The sequence below is a fragment of the Plasmodium gonderi genome (assembly GCF_002157705.1).
Source record: "Plasmodium gonderi DNA, contig: Chr11, whole genome shotgun sequence".
NCBI lineage: Eukaryota > Apicomplexa > Aconoidasida > Haemosporida > Plasmodiidae > Plasmodium > Plasmodium gonderi.
In genome coordinates this window covers 959,489-981,191 of record NW_021628936.1, presented here as the reverse complement: position 1 = coordinate 981,191, position 21,703 = coordinate 959,489, and the positions used below count along the sequence as shown (strand labels likewise).

General features: G+C 28.2%; 5 protein-coding genes across 5 annotated transcripts; 4 read left to right on the top strand and 1 right to left on the bottom strand.

Moving 5' to 3' along the window:
- Positions 1-213: 213 nt before the first annotated feature.
- Positions 214-1,227, top strand: PGO_112050 (hypothetical protein, conserved; the record flags this gene model as incomplete). Its single annotated transcript, XM_028688543.1, has 1 exon — positions 214-1,227. One exon carries the CDS (start codon positions 214-216, stop codon positions 1,225-1,227), a length of 1,014 nt encoding a protein of 337 aa, XP_028544344.1.
- A 4,144-nt stretch (positions 1,228-5,371) lies between these two features.
- PGO_112040 (transportin) lies at positions 5,372-8,773 on the top strand (the record flags this gene model as incomplete). The annotated part of the gene is made up of 1 exon (XM_028688542.1): positions 5,372-8,773. One exon carries the CDS (start codon positions 5,372-5,374, stop codon positions 8,771-8,773), a length of 3,402 nt encoding a protein of 1,133 aa, XP_028544343.1.
- Positions 8,774-12,209: 3,436 nt separating this feature from the next.
- On the bottom strand, positions 12,210-15,137 carry PGO_112030 (acetyl-CoA synthetase; the record flags this gene model as incomplete). The annotated part of the gene is made up of 1 exon (XM_028688541.1): positions 12,210-15,137. The coding sequence occupies one exon, from the start codon at positions 15,135-15,137 to the stop codon at positions 12,210-12,212; it is 2,928 nt and encodes a 975-aa protein (XP_028544342.1).
- Positions 15,138-17,829: 2,692 nt separating this feature from the next.
- PGO_112020 (ribonuclease P protein subunit p29) lies at positions 17,830-19,182 on the top strand (the record flags this gene model as incomplete). The annotated part of the gene is made up of 3 exons (XM_028688540.1): positions 17,830-18,225; positions 18,332-18,694; positions 19,009-19,182. The coding sequence occupies 3 exons, from the start codon at positions 17,830-17,832 to the stop codon at positions 19,180-19,182; spliced, it is 933 nt and encodes a 310-aa protein (XP_028544341.1).
- A 1,367-nt stretch (positions 19,183-20,549) lies between these two features.
- PGO_112010 (6-pyruvoyltetrahydropterin synthase) lies at positions 20,550-21,068 on the top strand (the record flags this gene model as incomplete). Its single annotated transcript, XM_028688539.1, has 1 exon — positions 20,550-21,068. One exon carries the CDS (start codon positions 20,550-20,552, stop codon positions 21,066-21,068), a length of 519 nt encoding a protein of 172 aa, XP_028544340.1.
- Positions 21,069-21,703: the final 635 nt, after the last annotated feature.

The following is a 21,703-nucleotide window of genomic DNA, read 5'->3' as shown; positions in this document are numbered from 1 at the left end:
GGCCCACATATATATATATTTATACAAATATACAAATGTACGTATGTATGTACATATTACTTACGCATGCATAAACGTACAGATAAGAAATTGAACTCCTGGAGTGTTAATTTTGTAAGGGAGGACCACAAGAAGAATCTGTGAAAAGTAAAAACATTTACCGCATTTTTAAAAAAAGTGAATATAACTGGTGAAAGACACTTGAAAAAAAAAATGAAAGATGACGAAATGAATTATGCAAAGGAGAACATGAAAAATAAAAATGACAATAAAATAAACTATATGCATCACATTCTAGAAAGCAAATTTGATAAAAAAATAAAAGAAAAACAAGATATTTATGAAATAAATACAGATTTAACAAACTATGAAGATTACATTTCCCCCCAAAAAAAAAGAGCTTTTACCCTTGGTGCCATTGATGGGATAGGGGGTATTAGCATTCTAAATGCACCTTTAATAAATCCTGAGAGTGCAAACATTGACCCACCAATTTTACAGTTACCATCGGCGACCAATTTAATAAAAAATGTTCATGTTAAAGTTCATTTTGATAAAAATATTGACAAATCGTATAAATACAGAACACAAAATAGCAATAAAGATGTTATAAAAAACATGAAGCCCTTGTATTCCCTCCCAGAGAAAGTTATAACACATTATATGCACGACAGTGTTCGGAGGAAGGCGAAAAATTCGGGTGTTCAAAAGGGTCGAGGATCATGCGCAAGGAGTGTAGAAACAACAGGACATGATCATATCAGGAAAAAAGATCACCATATTGAAGAATCATGTGAAAATATACCATGTGAACAAACAAACACAGAAAAAAACAACCCATTTGAAGACAAAGAGTTATCGCTTGATTCAAATGATAAACAATATAATTCACTTTCAGGGGGAGATGATAATATAAAAAGGTGCGATGTATCAACGATTATTGAAAAAGTAGAGTTATGTGATAATGAAAAACTGAAAATGTTCACCAAAACAAAATTAGTAAAAAAAAGTGAAGGCATAAACAAGTTCACCAATGTTACTAATATTTCTATGGGAAATAATAATACCTCATTAGAAAATGCTAATAGCACTAGTGTAAATATGAATTACGAAAAAAATTCGGAGGAGAACGACAAAGACCAACTTAATTTTTTTAAACTAAATCAAATCATGTCATCTGCCTTAACGAATACCCTTAGAATATTGGCTGATGATGTTTTCGTTTAATTTTAAGTATTACTTGATAAATTTACCTTTTCTCTCCATGGGGTTTAAGCAAGGTAAAGCTATCATCAACATGAATTTTTTTTTTTTTTTCCCCTTTTCACCTTCAGTCTATCTATCTCTATTATTATACATTATTTTTCTTCATGCTCGCAATTAATTCAATGCAATATTTAAGTTTTCTTAATTATTGAGATAAAATGTAATAACTAAATGTGCATAATCTGCAATCTACGTATGATGGTTGCACAATTTAAAATGTCTTGTATGCGTGTATATATAAAACGCACGTAACCTTTGACGTAGTTCCTTAAAGCTAATGTGCACGGAATTTTTTTTTCAAAAAATGGAGCATTTGCTTCACAATTTTAATAAAAAAGACAGCACTAGACCTGAGTCCTAATATATCCCAAAATAAATGAACACTCACATATATATATTTATATGTATATATATAATCATGTGTACACGTTACAATTAATAACAGGTATATCAAAATCATACAACGAACGATTAGTGACTTTTAATAAAAACGTTCAAATTAAAGGCGCGATGTACCATTTTATGTGTGTATAGGATAAAGTACAAAACATTGAAAGAACACACAGTATTGTTTGTAATATGGTTCATGTTTATTGTAAAAGAATAAAATGTAAAGAAAGAGTTCGACCTTTGATTTTGTTTGTAGTAGTGTGGTCTTTGAAATTAATTTAAAATCGTTTGTTTGGACATGTTCTCACTCCTCTGTACGTGTACCGAATGTGAAGTGACTTTGTAACACAGTTACAAAATTGCTTATTATTAAGCATACGTTATATATATATATATATATATATATATATATACATTTATGTATTGCTTCTCCATCATTTTATTTTAGCATACCACATTGACATGAATGTAATAAATGATTGCGATTAAATATAGAGTAAAATTCCGATTTTTTTTATTTTAAATTTATAATAACATAGAATGACTGCAAAGAGATAAAATAGTATTATTCTTACCTTAGAAGAGTCATAAAATAATGTTTCCTTATATTTTAATCGACACGAAAATTGTAGAAAAATAATTTTCTTATTTCTTGGTCGTTAAATTAATACTTCGTTACTTGCTACATACATAATTATACCTCTTATTAATGATTAAATAATTTGGGGAAAATTAGAAAATTTTAACAAGTTCCCTCCTTTTTTATTTTTCATAATTTATTAAAACATTGTTCTTATTTTGTGTTGGCAATTATATTTTTACGGGTATTTTTTCATTCTAGTAATAAAATAATTCTTTCTTGTAACTGGAAATTTATTTTTAAAAAAGTACTTATTTTATTTTATTATTATTTTTTTTTTTAAATACGAAAAATGTAAATTCCACTTTTTTATAATATATACTGTTTTTTTTTTTTTTCACATAATATATATAAATAACGTCAGCATATATTTTTAATGCATATATTATATATATATATATGAATGCGGCACGTCGTTATTATCGTATATGTAGTTTATCTAGAAATGAATAAAAACCTTCGAAATTATGACCTAGGGGAAAATGTCATAATTTTTCTTTTCCCCCGTAATCTAGGTTTTGTAGTTTTATATATTGTTCCAATTCGACACTATGTTCATGTATATTCGTGAGTAAAAGTAACGTTTTTCCAAGTAGTTTGTTTTATTCATTTTTTTTTTTTTTTAATTTCATATCATTCAATAAAAAGAGTATGCAACAATTAAAAAAAAAAAAAAAAAAAATCATACATGAGAACTAAATTTTAATTGAACTTATCATTTTATTTTACATTATTGGTTTATTCTAACTTACGGGGGTAAAAAAAAAAAACACATATATAATATATACTGATATATGTAAAGTATATATATATATATATATATGTGTATGTATGATGTATTTAATTTCTAGAATAGTATTTGTCACAATTTATAAATGTGAAGGTGGATATTGGGCTCCATAAAAGAGAAAATTACAAAGAATACAAAGGAATTAAAAAAGTAAGCAAATTTAACATAAGCAGACTTATTAGCATATTAGAACATTTAACGCATTTAAGCATATATATAGCAGCGCATTCAGCGTTATAGTGCATTTAACGAAATTAACAAAAATTAACCTTTTATCCTATAACCATACGAAGAATGCCAAACATATTTAACAAATTAAATAAATTAAAAAAATTGTGTAACATATTTTCCGTAGAAGAGCAAATAAAACGAGTAAATTTGATTTATTTTAGATAATGATTTTGAATTTAGGGAAACACTAGCCTTGATTTTTTTTTTTTTTTTTTTTTTTTTGCCATTTTCATTTTCAATATATACAGATATACTTATATACAGAGATATACTTATATACAGAGATATACTTATATACAGAGATATTTATATATATATATACATGTATAACAGAGATAATATATCACAAAGTTTTACCTCTATGCTTCTATTTGAACTTAAAGTTCATGATGTGAATAACATTTTGCTTATATATTTATATCACGCTTATGTATTGCATATATTTTTGTATGATAGTATTATACATGCACAATGCATGAATAAAACATTCTTCTTAAGTACATTGTTATATGCATACATGACATACCGTATGCATATTATATTTATGCGTAAAACGATTATACTCCGCACCCACCACACATATTACATTTTTTTACGTTAATGTTGATTATTAATTCATATGGTAAGCGCTTACATATTTGCCGTGAATTAATTTGATGTAGTACATATACATATTATTTCTTCGCATGCTTCTTATTTAAAATTTTTTTTTTTTTCAATTTATTTTTGCTTCATAACTTTTTTTAATTAAAATTTTTACAATTTTATAGAAATTTATATGCATAAATATTTATTTGCACATACCTTATAATTGCGTATCATATATATATTATATGTACAATTTAAGCATAATCCACACGCGTGATAGTGTTACGCATAACTTATATGTATAACAGCCATTCATATCTACCATCCCTTTTTGCATGAAACGATATGTATATGCCACACCAAATGACGAATAAGTGAAGATACATACATATGTGTATCCTTGTGATTGTATATGAAGATATGTATACAAATCATATAAAGAAGAAAATATAGAAATGCATTCGTGTATATAAATGCATATCAAAAAGTCCGTGGCTTCTTTTGTGTTATATTATATATATTCTTTTACCCTCTGTTTTGTGCTACCTGTTTTGTGCCCCTATTTTGTGCTACCTGTTTTGTGCCGCCTGTTTTGTGTCACCTGTTTTGTGCCCCTATTTTGTGCCCCTATTTTGTGCCCCTATTTTGTGCCCCTATTTTGTGCCCCTATTTTGTGCCTCTATTTTGTGTCACCTGTTTTGTGCCCTTATTTTGTGCCTTTTATTTGTAGTATTAATTTTTCGTTTTATATTTTTCGATTTTCTTTTTTGTGCTTTTTTCTTTGTGTTTCATATTTTATAGATGTAATTTTGAAATTTGTATTTTTATTCTACATATGTTTGACAAAAAACATAAAAAAAATTAAAAACACTTTCATCATTACATTGGTACATACATATGTGTATTCATTTGTATATGTATCCCAAAATTCATGCTTAAAAGTCTTCCTGTATGTACATGTGTAAGAAAATATGCATGTATATAAGCAGATATATATACCGACATTGTTAGTACATCAACATTATATACATTTACTTGCACCAAAATATAATTAGATTTTTAATTGAATTAATACTTGCACCTACATGTACGCATGCATGCTGGTTTTTTTTTTTTTATTATTATTATTTTATTTTTTCTGTATTGTGAAAATTTACCTAAAGTTTATTAATATATTTTTTTTTTTCATCTAATGTATTTGTTCTTTGTTATGACTCCATTTGTTCTTAATGTAAATATAGAAGTGTATACACATCATGAGTATATATAACTATTTATATATATATATATATATATATATGCACATCAATATATGTAAAAGCATATATATATAGCATCGTGAACAAATAAGCACCACACTTTCCCACTACGCTTTTTCAACACAAGACCCCATCGAAGTAAAAATTCAAATACACATTTCGTGCAACTTCTATATCGCAAATATATGTATATGTGAATGCAAGAAAATGCATAACAACTGTTTTGATAATAGTAATTCGTACATAGAATGGAAGCCCAATGAAAAAATATATAAAACCATAATTGAGGCACTAGAATCGTCATGTAACAGCTCGAATAACAGTGTCCAAATTGAGGTTACGAAAATTTTAAAAGACCTAAATGAAAATGTAGCAGATGCAGCATTGTACTTGCTACATATATTTATGAACAAGCAAGAGAAAAATGATGTGAGACAAGTTGGAGGATTATTATTAAAAAATTACATAAATTCTAAAAATAAATTTTTAAACAATGAAATTTTAAAAATAATTAAGAATGAAATTTTCAAGTCAGTAGAAGATGAAGTAAAAGAAATAAGGAATACATCAGGTTCTGTAATAACAACTATATTAACAAAATATGAAGGTATAGATAAATGGCCGGAAGCATTATATAATTTATTACTACTGATTGAACGTGGAAATAATGATGTAGTAGATGGAGCATTTCGTGCTATTATAATAATAATTGAAGATGAATTAATGAATAGAAAAAACGCTGATTCTTTTTTTTTTCAATTTTGCAAAACACAGTTATTACAAAAATTATTCACATATTGCTCACCACAAGAAAAAAGTATAAAAAAAAAATATGCTGCTGAATGTCTCGATTTATTCATAACTTCATCCTGTTTTACAACGAATGGTATTTTTAATGATTATTTTCCCCAACTATGGGAATGTTTAGGATATCTAGCTTCAGAAGAAGATACACAAATTTTAAAAATTGTCGTAACATGTATGACCATCATTACAGATACAAGATATTCCTCTATATTTACCAATCTAGATGCAATAATACAATTTATGGTAAATGCAACCAACTCATGTGATAGAAAGGTTCAATTGGAAGCGTTAGAATTCTGGCCAGTATTTATTAAAGATAGGAGCTATATTGCGTATTCGAATTATAATAATAATAATAAAATAGTTGATGTTAACAAAACAGACAACTACATCGATGAAAATGTTTATAAAAATATGAACGAATTAAGGAATGAAGCTCTGAAAGTATTAAAAAATTATTTACCATATTTGTGCAAAATATTGGTAGATAATACAGTATATACCAAGTGGGATTACTTAACTATGGATGAATCTCATTTTCAAAATGATAACGCAAATGTACCTGACTTGATTCAGGATATTTCTCCAGAGTTGTACAACAATAATAATAAAAATAATGATATTAACTCTCAACAGCACCAAATGCAAGGTGAAGTAAAGATGAACAAAATGAATTCCAATGATATCCATACGCATATGGGAAGTAACACTCGAAATGGAAATAGGAATAGTAATAACAGTAATGTGAATAATATTGGGAGTACGAACACAGGAGGAATGATGCATCCAAATGAATTGACGAATAATGACAACATGGATGACTTGAGTGAGGATGATGAGGGTGAAAGAATGGATGATATGACAGCTAGAACGTGGGGAAATGATTGGACTGTTAGAAAAGGGGCTGCTTTGTGCTTAGATTACTTATCCAATGTGTTTAACGATGAAATATTAGAATTTATTTTACCCCATATAGAGGAAAAGCTGATGAGTGATAAGTGGAATATGAGGGAAAGTGCAGTGCTAACCCTAGGGGCTATAGCAAAAGGTTGTATGTACAGTTTATCACCATTTATTCCCAAAGTATTAGAATATTTAATAAAATTATTAAACGATGAGAAACCTTTAGCAAGAAGCATTTCTTGTTGGTGTGTAACAAGATTTTCATCCTGGATATGTCATCCAGATAATTGTGACAAATGGTTTGAACCCGTTTTATTAAATTTGTTAAAAAGAATTCTAGATACAAATAAAAGAGTACAAGAAGCAGCATGTTCCTCATTTGCAAATTTGGAGGAAGATGCGTTAGATTTACTCAACAATTATTTACATGAAATTGTTCATACGATTCAACAAGCATTCCAAATATATCAAGCGAAGAATTATTTTATATTATTCGATGTAGTTGGAACCTTGATTGATAGTGTAAATATTGTGAAAGAGAATAATGATTTAGCACATGAAATTGTAAATTCCATTTTATTAAAATGGAATAATATACGTATTAGTAGCCCACATATTATAGCCTTAATGGAATGTATGTCATGTATTACTAGTGCATATGGAAAAGATTTTTTAAAATATGCAAAAAATGTCATAAGAACTTGTATTAAGTTTTTGGTATTATTATACATAGATTTAGAAGAGGAGATAAAATATTACTATAGTAAAAAATCAGGAAACACAAACTCATTTATTGTTAATAGAAATAATATATCTGTAACAGCTAGTGAATTATTAGCTTATTATAAAATTACAAATGAGGACTATTTTACGAATTTGAAAGATGTCGATTCTATTTCTCCATCCAAGAAAAAGGATCTAATTGAATGTAGCTTTGATTTATTATCAAGAATTTTAAGTGTTATTAATTCGAATATTGTGAATATTATAAGTGAAAATGAGTATAATTTTATACCACTAGTACATAGATATTGCTTAAAATTTGAAAATATAAAGTTTGATGGTGTCTTAAATAGTAAGTTAATAATTAGTCAGGATTTTAATAAAATGGTTCGAACAACAGAAGATAACACATCATTAGTATCATCATCAACTAGTAAGAATGGAAGAATGTTAATAGGAAAAGAAGGAGTAGGAGAGCATGATGATGAACGCACAGAATTAGCTAAACACTTTTTGAATTTTGGTATATTACAATCTAATTTTGCATTGATAGGAGATATATCTAGATTTTGTGCACAACATTTAATACCCTATTTGAATGATATTATCCCATTTCTTATTGCACATATTACACATCCATCTACACCTGTTTCAAATAACGCAAGTTGGGCTATTGGAGAAATTAGTATACATATCGACCCACAATACATGGAAATATATGTTGATGAAATAATTAAACAGCTTATATACATTTGTCAGAATTCTAAATATCATGGTTGCTTATTACAAAATATTTGCATAACTTTAGGTAGGTTATCCTCCACCTATCCAAAAAAAATCATTTTTTATATTCCCCAATTTTTAAAAACGTGGTTAAAAATAATGGCTCATGGTACACAAGAAAATGAAAAAATTAATTCACTCAAAGCTATATTAGAAACGCTTTATTTAAATCTAGATATTGCGGCCGAAAATTTGCGAGACATTGCTTATATCATATTAAAATATAGGTACGTATCGCAGAATGTAAATATATTTTTTCATCAATTTTTATCTACCATGAAACAAAAATACCCGAATCATTGGAAAGAAATTTATAATTCAACGAGCGATTCCCTTTCCTCTCCAATACCTGACGACATGCTGAACGATTTGAGCACGAGATTTAATTTATAATTTTGCATTCGTAGTATGCATGTACGGTATGTGTGCATGTACTTATGTATACATAGTTACATCCCATTCGTGTATATATTTGCATGTCCCATGCTGTTGAGATCATCTCCGTTTGTTCCACGTGCATACACATGTGCACATGTATGTCTTTATTTGCCAACAAAACTCATATTATGTGTACATATGTATATGTGCCACATACTACCTAATTTATAAATGTGCTCCTAGCTGCATGGCCATGTGCACATATCTCTATCTCCCTCCCACCCCTCATATGTATACATATGCGTAGATGCAATATTATTATTAACTCGTTTGAAAAACCGACATATAATTAGAAAAGATTAAGAATGTAAACCTAGTTATAGGTTCCATTTTCATAAGAAAACACATATCCTGTATATCCCCATATGATATAGAAAATTATGTGATCTTGTATACAAAACGCAAAGAGACATTTTAATCACCTCCCTGTGCTTAAGCGTGTGAATATGTGTATATACACACGTATATATTTAATTATTTATGTATACCAATACACATTTTTAGGTGGTTCTTCTAACATACCCACACTTCCCCTTCCTATATTTTTCCATTCATGTTAGTACATGTAAATTCAAGGCTGTTGTATTATCCTGAGTCCACTCGTGTGAATACACATGTATATATACAAATATGTATATATTTACGAGTGTTTCACTGACTGAGAAACGACTTTCATTTTTCCTCATATATTCACATGCATGTGCATACATTCCTCCTATACATATATACAAATATGTACATATACATGTGCGTGCATATATATATTCCACACATTTATGTATCAAAAACAATACATACTCGCGAGCTCATATTCCGCTTTATAAAACACTTTTGTAAAAGGTGTGCTTTTTCTTATTGTTATAAAAACTGGTGGATGCATATATCTATAAGTAATTTGTCTATATTTTTTATTTGTTCCTATATATTCATACATATTTATGCGCATATATGTTTATATATACATCTTTATCCATATACAACATATTTATGCATATATTTCCCATACATTTGCATGTAAATTTAAAATGTAGAAGATGCCGAAACGCAGAAATGGCAGATGTGCCAAATAATGAAAAAGCTAAGAGCAAATTTTAAAATAAGGGGGGAATATAATAAACGTTTTATTTGAAAACAAAGGAAGCTTCCAATATATGTGTGTATATATTGGTGAATATCTTTGTTTATATGCATATATATAAATATATATATATATATATATATGCGTTTTTTTTTTTTTTTTTAATTATAACACATTTTAAGTAAACTTTTTTTTTCATGTCACAGTAATTACTTTTAAACATATGCTAACATATGTAATAGTAGGCGCCTAATTAAAAAAAAAGGAAAAAATATTTCCAAATATAGAAAAAGATTGTCCATTTTTCGCTCTGCACCTTGATATTCTGTAAACGCGACGCATCCATATATTTATCTGATTAACATTTGTCCTTTTAAAAAAAAAAAAAAAGTTCTTTGCAAAAAATTAAAAATACGAATATAAATAAAAAAAACAGTAAATAGTATACGCAGAGGGTGGATATATCACATACTACATGCCTAAGAAAAAAAATAAATAATAATAATAATTGTCCCATTTTAAGGTGCACAACTTTTGCAAAAAAAAAAGAAAAAAAAAAAAAGATGTTGTGTATTAATCCATGACACCACGTTATTTACTATGCAGACAGAACTAAAGCTTTGCTGAAAGGAATCACATACACACTTCACATGTTTTTTTTTTTTTTTTTTTTTTTTGCTCTTTGAACCACATGTGTTTGTATATATATACTTATGCTGATATCGACTGCATTAATAATTAACATATAGTTCCGATTAGCCATCATTTTCTGATCATTCCGTTTCAACGTGTTGTAAATATTTCATAAACTTTAATTGCATCATTCGTTTATCTTATGGGTTAAAAGTGATAACAGTTAAAGTGAAATCAATTATTGGGAATTATTAATGTGAGAAATTATGGCTCAACAATATTGTGGCCCGTAACATTATATTAATAATAAATATGCTTCCTATATAAAAAAAATTATTGGGGAGCTTATAAATTCAGTTTATATGTAAGTACATATGTATAAAAATAGTGACTATGGTCATATTTTTTTTTGAAATGCTCGCTTTAATAATCATAAAATATAGCACAACAACTGATATAATTATAGCATACATATGCAACCTGATAAAAAAAAAAAAAAGTTAATTGTTTGAACTAATCTATTCATTTTATCCTTGATAAAATAGACAAATATGAGATTTTGTATAAAAACATATACAATATTTAAGTTTTACATATTATATATATTCACATTCTCCAATAATACATTTCCACCCAAAATGCAAACATATAAGAATTACTAGTATTGTGCCTAAACAAGTAGAAGGGGGGGGGGGGGGCAGCATTTGCCACTCCTTAAATAATGCAATTATAAATGTACAATAACATTTTTTCACATGTCTTAGTAGAGGAAATGTAATTATAATATTTTAACATTACTAACAAATGCATTTAAGGTGGTGAAAAACGAAAAATAAAAATAAACTGATGCATACATATATGTATATATATATACATATGTAGGCAGGTAAAAATGGGTAAAAAAAAAAAAAAAAAAAAAAAAAAAGGATAATAATATTACTCATGCAGCACTTAAAAACTAAACAATAAAATCGTGCAAAATGAACAACAATGTTTACAATCTAACTGTTTTGTTACCTCGTTGACAAGGTTGCATTATATATCCCCATGTAACGACAAATTGGTAAAGCATAAGCCTAAGAGCTCTGCATGAGCAACAAGAAACGTAATTATATGCACGTGGAGGGTTATGTACATGCATGTATATACACCCTTTCTAGTTCACATTTATCTAAATAGGTAAATGTGTGTGCATATATGTATATAATAGATATACGTGCGAAAGCAGTGTATACTGCTCCTTCGTAAAAAGCTATACAACGCACTATAATGGCACATAGAAAAATATCCCTCCTACTGTCTCCCACCCCCACCCCCCGACTCTTAATTATTACTGTATCACTGTCTTAAATAAGTATCATGGAATTTGTGTTAATATACTTCAGAGGAAGGGGGAGACGGAGGAGTAGGAGCAGCAAAGGAAGAAGAAGAAAAGGAGGGCGTGATTATTTTTATACTGTGCTGAATACTCCACGTATATAATGTATATACATATATACACATATCTGTGGATACATAAAAAAGGATGTGAGATCAGAAAATGAATAAAGCACAAGAAACTATGAAATAAAAAAAAATTAAATAGTACAAAATTAAATAATATAAAATTAAGTAATACAAAATAAAATAAATTAAAAGACAAAAAGGGTTCAAGAAATGTGTTGTACCCACATACTAGGACTATGTCTGACGCCTCTCTTTAGAATCCCTGAATTTGTTAACAATAATGTCAATAACTTCATAATTTGCAACAGTGGTAATATCGCCAAAATCATTTAAATCGTTCGCTATACATCTCAATATCCTTCTAATAATTTTTCCACTTCTTGTTTTCGGTAAATCAGGAACAATACAAATCATATCTGGGGTAGCAATAGGGCCAATTGCTCGCCTAACAGATAATTTTAATTCTTCTATAATTTTTTCATCTGTATATTTCATTTTAATCGTTTCCATATCCTTTACATTCGAAATCGATGCTACATGTGCATTTGAATTTTTTGTATTTATATTTCGTTCGATATATTCTTCCATATGTGCTTCATGTTCTTTTCGTTCTTCAGATTCATAAAATACGACTTCCTTCTTAACAACAAAGCATAAAATACCTTCTCCTTTAACAACATGAGGAAAGGAGACAACAGCTGCTTCTGCAATACAAATATGTTGAACCAAGGCATGCTCAATTTCTGCAGCTCCTAATCGATGGCCAGACACATTTAAAGTGTCATCTATTCGTCCTGATATCCAGTAATATCCATCTTCATCTCTATATGCACCATCTCCGGTAAAATAATAATTTTTACACATGGAAAAATAAGTTTTTACTAATCTATTGTGATTTCCAAAAACTGTTCTTAACATTCCTGGCCATGGGCTTTTTATACATAACAAGCCACATACATTTGGCCCATTCAATGGTTTTAACGTTTTCGAATCTATAATTTCTAATTCCACACCAAAAAATGGAAGAGTGGCACATCCAGGTTTCACTTTGAATAAATTTGGCAATGGTGCAATAACAATTCCTCCAGTTTCTGTTTGCCAATACGTGTCAACAATTGCACATTTCTTTTTCCCAACTACATTGTAGTACCATCTCCAGGTTTCTGGATTAATTGGTTCTCCTACACTTCCTAATATTCGACAAGAAGATAAATCATATTTTTCGATATATGAATCTCCATGCTTCATCAATGCTCGAAGTGCTGTAGGGGCTGTGTAAAATTGCGTAACTTTATGTGTTTCTATTAAACTCCAATATCTACCGCAATCTGGGTACGTTGGAATGGAAGAAAACAAAACAGTTGTAATTCCATTTAATAATGGGCCATATAAAACATACGTATGGCCAGTTACCCATCCAATATCAGCAACACAGCCAAATATATCATCTTCAGTTACATCGAAAATATATTTACATGTTGTATATGCATATAACAAATATCCGGCAGTGCTATGGGCTACACCTTTGGGTTTTCCAGTAGATCCAGATGTGTATAATATACATAAAAGATCTTCACTGTCGACATAATCTATAGGACAATAAGCTCTCATATTTTTTAATAATGCCGAACCATCAACATCTCGACCTTCTTTTAAAGTACATATATTCTCGTCAAAATCGGATTTCCCATTATTGCTGCTATGCTGATTTTTACCTTCAAAGGATTCCTTATTCGATGTATCGATAAGAGATTTACATCTTAATGAGTTGGTATAATAACATGACTTTTTACTACTGTAATGGTTCATTTCTCCAACGTTTTTATTTGCCTCTCCATCATGAACACTCTTGTCATGACCATTACCAATATCGTTGTTATGATAGGATTTATCAGAAACAATATTTTTTTTTTCTACATTTTTATTTTTCGAAATTTTCTTATGCAGGGTATATATCCCTTTCGATTTGTTATCACTACTGTTTGTCCCCTCATCACTGTGGATACTATGTTGACTGTTGACCTCCACATTGTTATTCTTGTAATTATTGTCATTGGTGTGATTGCATTTTGTACCACCAATAGCTTTGGCTGCATTCAAAGGATAAACATAATCGGAAGAATTATTTTTCATGCAGTTTTTTTCTAACTTAAGGGCTTCATAATTAACCACATTATTGGGTTTACCGTTAATGTAATTTTTTGAATTTTCACAGGTATTGTTATTTATTTTCTCATACCAATTTTTATCTATGCCATTTGGTTTTGCAATTATATGATTTGAGTCGTTTGTCAAAAAATCATTCGTAGCTTTTAGATCGATATTCTTAGAATTATACAGCTGACTTTTCATTGTATTTTTAATGGATACATTATTGATGTCATTTATTTTTGTTTTGTTTTTAAAAACAATGCAAGTTTTGATAACATTACCACACATGTCCATAGCTGCATCCGCAATTTGCTTTAGTTTCGTTAATTTCCCTCCTCTCATGCCAAAATCGCTTGTAATTAAGATATTCGATTTTGAATCTAATATACGATCACATAAACTACCAGCAGAATATCCTGCAAATACAACATTGTGAATTGCACCTATTCTAGCACATGCTAGCATGGTATAAACTATTTCTGGAATCATAGGTAAGTAAATGGTTACAACATCTTGTTTCTTTACCCCATATATTTTTAATAAATTTGAAATTTTACATGTCTTTTCTAACAATTTTTGATAACTTATTTTTTTAAAATCATTTGGTGTATCTTTTTCCCATATAATAGCAATTTTATTCGGATGCTTTTCAACCCATCTGTCTACACAATTTTCACATGCATTAACCTTTCCATTAACAAACCAGCTAGTGTTCCCTTTTTTAAAATCACCCATATATACTTTTGTAAATAATTTAAACCATCTTATGCTATTTTTTGCTATGTTTCCCCAAAAGAATTCAGGGTTGTTAATGCTTTCATAATACATTTCTTTATATATGTCCACATCCTTTATATTTTCATTTGTTCCCGTCTTATTATCATTTTTTCCATATGACTCATTAACTGGGAATGAATTTTTGCTAAAGAAAATATTTTCATCAATGTCAATATCTTTTATTTTTCCTGAGTCTATTTTAGAGATATTTCCATTGCTTTCTGTGATATTCATTATGCTTAACGTGAGTTTCCTCTCTATTTTTTTTTTTTTTTTTTTTTTTCTTTTTTTCAAAATTCCTTTTATTTAACTGTGCATATATACATATATATATGTATATATATAAATGCATACGTACATATAATATCAAGACCTACACGCGTAAAATCCTTTACGCGTGCAAGATCATGTACGCATAAATGGGGTTGGTACATAGGCCACATGCATGTGCCTACAAAAACAAGCGTATTATGTATAGCCCTTCCAGCATCCTCTTTTTTTTTTTTTTTTAGCTGCATTCAGAAGATTATAATTTAAAAGAAAAAAATTTATGAAATAGCGAAATTTAAGTATAATTAAATTTTAAATATAATATCAGTAAATTAAAAAAAAAAAAAAAAAATTAAATGAGTACCATTCATGTATTTATATATATGCATATGTACCCTTATATTCATACCCTCATAGGCGATGCTTGTGCACGCTTGTATATTTACCCTTGGGTTGAATATGCGAGATACCAGCTTAGCCTATTAGGCTTAAATTCTCCGTGTAGTATAAATCATTACAAAGTAAATAAAATAATTAGCAGCCCTTGGAAGTAAATGAGATGAATAACAAAACAAAAAATAAAATAAAGTAAAATAAAAAACAAGTAAAAATTGCAGGGTATTTAAAAGCAGAATGTGCTCATGTATATATACATATATATATAAAAATATATATATTCTTGTAACAACTACGCACTTAAGCTTGTACAAGGCAACAAACATATAATATATATTTACATATATATGTGACATATATGTAATATATATGTTACATATATGTAAATATATATGTACACATGTATATTCATACCTTAAGAATTACGACGAGATGATCATGTAAAAGAACATTTACAATTCGCAAAAGTATTTCCCAATACATTTCAAAGTGCGCTTAAGGTATGAATGCAAATTGCATATTATTGTCACACTTTAATTATGCATTCAAAATAGTAACTTCCTCTTTTGCTAGTGCTTGTTTTTACATTTATATATATAGCTTGCTCTGCTTTTTCTTTTGCAACTTCTGGATTTGTTTTGTTTTATTTCAACTCTTTTTTTTTTTTTTTTTTTTTTCATCCATGTTAATTGTTTCACATGTAGGAACAGAACTACTTTTTTATTCTTCATTTTTAAAAAGAAAAGAAAATTAAACATGTACATTTTAAAATATAGAACTAAACTCATGGATGATATAATGTGTTAAATATCTTTGCAGGCAACCCTTTTAACGTTAATATATATATATATATATATAACTGTTTGTTCTCAAATAATTTTCACATTTAAGTATTATATATCATACATGCTATTGTGGCACAAGTGTAATAACAAAAAAAAAAAAAAAAAAAAAAAAAAAAAAAAAAAAAAAAATATTTTTTTATAAAAAAAAAAAAAAAAAAAAAAAAAAAAAAAAAAAAAAAAAGCATGTGTATTTTTTGCTACATATAAAACGGACATGAAACAGTATATTATTTATATCCCTTATTAAGTAACATAAACTTTATGTATATTAATGGAACAAAAAAATGCTCCATGTTAATCCACAATCTTTTGAAACATAATTTAGTCAATTTTTTCCACAAAAATTTTAGTGCGATTTTATTAACATCATTTATGTATCCGCGTTTGTGGAGGGCTTAAAGAAAGCAATTCAACATAAAATGTTATTAGCAGATTTTTACCTTGCATAGGTACATGTTTATATATAGATATTTGTGCGTCTGTGATATCATATATGTTTGTCATGTGTGTATATTTCTGTACACATATATTAGAGTACTGTAGGTTTATATTTACGTAAACCAAAATATATGTACCCACATGATGCGTATTTTTATGCATAGTACCGTAAAGTGTTGAACAATTATCAAAAAGACATTAATTATAGCTTTAAACTAATTCCCTTTTTTTTTTTTTTTTTTTTTTTTCTGTGTGTACATTTATTTTATTTATTATTTGTATATTCCTTTATAATTATTTTATGTTATTTTTTTGTTTGCTTGTTATAACATTACTCTCATACGCATACCATTAAAGTATAATTCAGAATATTCCGGTGTGTTACCACTTGTTCTATCGTACACCACATTTAATAGTACTCACTTCCCCCCCCCCCCCATCCCCCACAACATTATCGACAACAACAGTACATTGTTAAAAAGAGAAATGAGAAGAATACTTAATTATTATTCATTGTATTGTAGTATTTAGTATTTAGCACACACTAATATTTACAACTGCACTGTGGTCTTAGTCATGTTTGTAAGAAGGGGAACAATATATTAAAGCAAATGTTTCTAAGGGGCTACACAGGACTCATAAAACTAATCAAATTTACAAGACTTGTAGGATCAGTATCACAAATATACATTGAAGCGAGATAACTGAAAAAAAAAAAAAAAAAAAAAAAAAAAAAAAAAAAGAGAGAGAGACCAAAACGAAGTTGGTATGTTTTCATACAGGATGCCTTTAACAAATAAATAGAATATAAAATAGGAAAAACTAGTATCATATTTGAATATTTTTCGTGTATTATACAACATTTCATATAACATTGAAGTTAAATCGTACATATGTACAAGCATATAAAATTTCTGAGGTCTTATAAAAAAAAAATAAAATAGCAAAAAAAAAATAAAAAAATAGGTCACTGAACCATGGAACAAGACACATTAAATGAAATCACAAAAAAAAGAAAAACAAATGAGAGTACAAATGTCAGTTATTATACACATGGTAACAATTTCAACAGGAAATATTCTAATGGTATAAATAAAAACCATTCCTGGCAGTTCAATCAACAAAGCTATAGGCCCAATAAAAATGATTATTTTTTACCCAGTAGTAACTTCCCGAACCTGACCTATATAAATAAAAATTCCTACGTAGCACAAACCGCATCATATGGAAATAACAAACGCAATTTGAATGATAATAGTAACAGTAACAGCAACAGAAACTGCAACAATAGAGGGCCCCAATATTTGACACACCCATTTATCAACAAGATACCGGAAGATCATTGCCGTCTTGACTGTATCATATCTGAGAAGGTAATATATAAAAGGAAAAAAAAAAAAAAAAAAAAAAAAAAAAACGTGTACATATATGCAAATTTTCTGTGACACATTCTTCCATATCCACCACCACCCCCTTTAGAAGAATAATGTAAATATACCAACGAAAATATTTATTAAGGAAAGTTTAAAAAATACATATGCATATGTAACAGATAAGAAGAAAAATACGAAACACCAATATAATAAAGTAGGGTTATCATCGAATGAATACACAGATTATAATGTTACAACAGGAAATTGCACATCCTATGAACATGCAAAGAAGCTAAACAGCATGTGGAATATTTATGTAAATGAATTACTTGATTTGACAAAAACGGAAGAATTGCCCATAGACACTATTAATGATATGGAATTGAATGGAGCAGAAATTGAAATCCACAAATCTCGGTGCTCGCCGTATGTTGGAATCAAAGGAATAATCATACTAGAAACACAAAATGTAATAATAAGAAACAAGATTAATACATCATTCAAAAGGTGGCTTACCTTTTAATTATATCCTCTTGTTCCTCCTTTTGTATAAATTGTACCCATGGAGGATGAGGGGGTGGTAGCTCTTGAGCATTTTTTTTAATGTGATTATTCCGTCCCACTATAAAGTGTAGTAATATGTGTGGTTGCTCACCTTTGTGTGTGGGTTGACACATTCATATGTATATATACGAATGTATATATATGTGTACATGTACATATGTATATGTGTATATGCACATGCGGAAATACACATGTGCACAATTGCCCCTACCTTTACAGGCATTCAAAATAGTAACACCAAAGAACAGGGTACTGATACTTCTGAAAAACAAAACTGTATTCATTGTTAACATAAAAGATAAACAGTACTATCTTCATGGAGTTCAGTTGCTTCGTGATCCCGCATTAAAAGCAACCAAGAAGTATAAGATGCTACAAAATAGAGCTATTTAAGATAATAAATTTTTTGACGACTGGTAACGATTTATAGGTATTTACAAGGATTTAATTTATTTCTTTTTTTTTCAGTTATAATTTTTAAGTGTAATATTTTTAAAAATTAAATGTCTACACGCAACCAAGTACACGATTTAATTTCTTTGATATTTTATCGCCCTTTCATAATGTAAAGTGGTATTTATTCATTCATGTGTATATTTTTGTTTTGTTATTTTATTTTTTACTTTATTATTATTTTATTTATTTTATTTTTTTTTTTTTTTTTTGTATTTATTTTTTTTTATTTGCTAACCCCATTTTGTTATGCCCCCAATATATTATTTGTTTATTCACGATTATTTCATTTTTACCTGCTTTTTCCGTTTTAATGGGTTTTGAATAATGTTTGTGTATTTGCGTTTACGTGTCTATCCTTAAGGAGTTTACCTCGTCATGTGGCATTATATAACGATGTATAGTTATATGCCTATTTTTTTATATCTATAACAAGGGATGTTCCATGTTGTGTCCTCCTTTTTTTAAATGTTTAGAGGCAGACGCAAAATATAAAATTTTCCGTTTTCACATTACATTTATTTTTTTTGTTTTCCCCCTTTTTCCTAAAATTTTCAATCTCAAACCACTCTTGTAATAACTTTAAAAAAGGGTGCTAAATGGCACAAAAAGTTTTAACTTTTAAGAATATTCCTTTTTTATTTGGAACGTACAAAATTCCCCATTATAGGATTAATATATATTTTTTTAATTTGGCTATTATTAATTTTTTTTTAATTTAGAAGTAATTGAGACCACAAAAATGTTTTCTTTATGCTGAACACAAATTTGTTTACAAATGAAGGTGTTTTCAGTTAAAGCAAAGTTTTCTTTATATATTCATATGACTTTTTTTTTTTTTTTTTTTTTTTTATGCACGAAAAAATTATTACGTATTAAAAGGATCCAATAAATACAACGATATATTGTTTAATCCGATGCAAGGTATTGTAAAAAGCGTTTCTACACGCTTTGCAAATCATAACACGCTATAGATGTACGGTTGTTAAGGTTTGGTCTGTGTGAATAATATATATGTATATATAATAATCATAATATACATTTTATGTATTTTAATTTAGATTGCTATTCCCCATTCAACCCCACATTAATTCTACGATAAATTGAAGAATTTATTCCTAAAGTGGGAAAAAAAATAATAAAATAAAAATTCACAGTTCTTATTTACCAGTAATTTGATATAAGATAACAAGTTTAATAAGCTTAGCTTATATGTATCTATTGCTTCCATTCTTTTTTTTTTTTTTTTTTTCCTCTTACATAACTAAATTTAGAAATATATGGGATGAGTAAAGATATAGCACATAATGAACCCAAACCCAGATAGATCCGATAATAATATTGCTGAACTGCTAGTTGAGTCTCCTTCGTTTTCATTCCATTGTGCACACTTTATCGCTTTTAATGGATTCAGAGAAGCTTTACATGGGCATAACTATAGTGTATCCTTAAAATTAAGGGGGTATATACAACATGATGGATATGTGGTAGACTTTTCTATTTTAAAAGAGAAAGTAAGAAATGTTTGTAAAGAGCTGGATCATCATTTTATCTTGCCAATTTATAGTGATGTTCTAAATATTCAAGAAGTAGATAATAATGTAAAAATTACTTGTGAAGATAATTCGGAATATTCTTTCCCCAAACATGACTGTGTTCAAATACCTATCAAACATTCCTCCACGGAAGAAATAGGACTGTATATTTTAAATAAAGTAATAGAAGAAATAAGCCTATCGTTTTTAAAAAGAAGAAGTGTCAATTATGTTGCAGTAACTGTAAGTGAATCCCCAACACAGAGGGCAACCGTTTATAGGGACATCTAATTGGGTCAGTGGAAAAACATGTAATTCTATAAATAATGTACATGTGATTTATGTGTTATATTAGGTATTACACAAATTAAAGAAACCTTAGCTACACATAATAAGCGCAGCCGATAAAATTTTGTTCTAAATTTTGAATTTTTTTTTTTCGTAAAATTCATTATTTAAAGTTTATTGTTTTGTTTATGTATACATACATGTGTGTTATTCTGTATACATACAAATATTCGCTTGTATATTTTTCTTTTTTTTCGGAGAGGATATCACACAAACACCCTTCCCTTCATGAAAAAAAATTCATGTTTCAGTAAATCAACAAACAAAATTGGTAAATCATAACACAAATGTGTAATTAATAACACTAAAACAAATGCTATATAATGGATAAAACCTAGCAAGCGTGAAAAAGGGGAGTCAAAACAAATGAGCAGGAAAAAAGGGAAAAAAAGATAAAAAAAGATAAAAAAACAAAAAAAAAAAAAAAAACATATAAAATAAGTGCCTCCGTGCACTGGTCAGACAAGCACAAAAAAAAAAAAAAAAAATACACATATGTGCATATGCATGTTCATATGTTTCTTCTTTTTTATTTTCATCATTTAACACATCAAAGAATCACAGCGTGCGTCGTCACA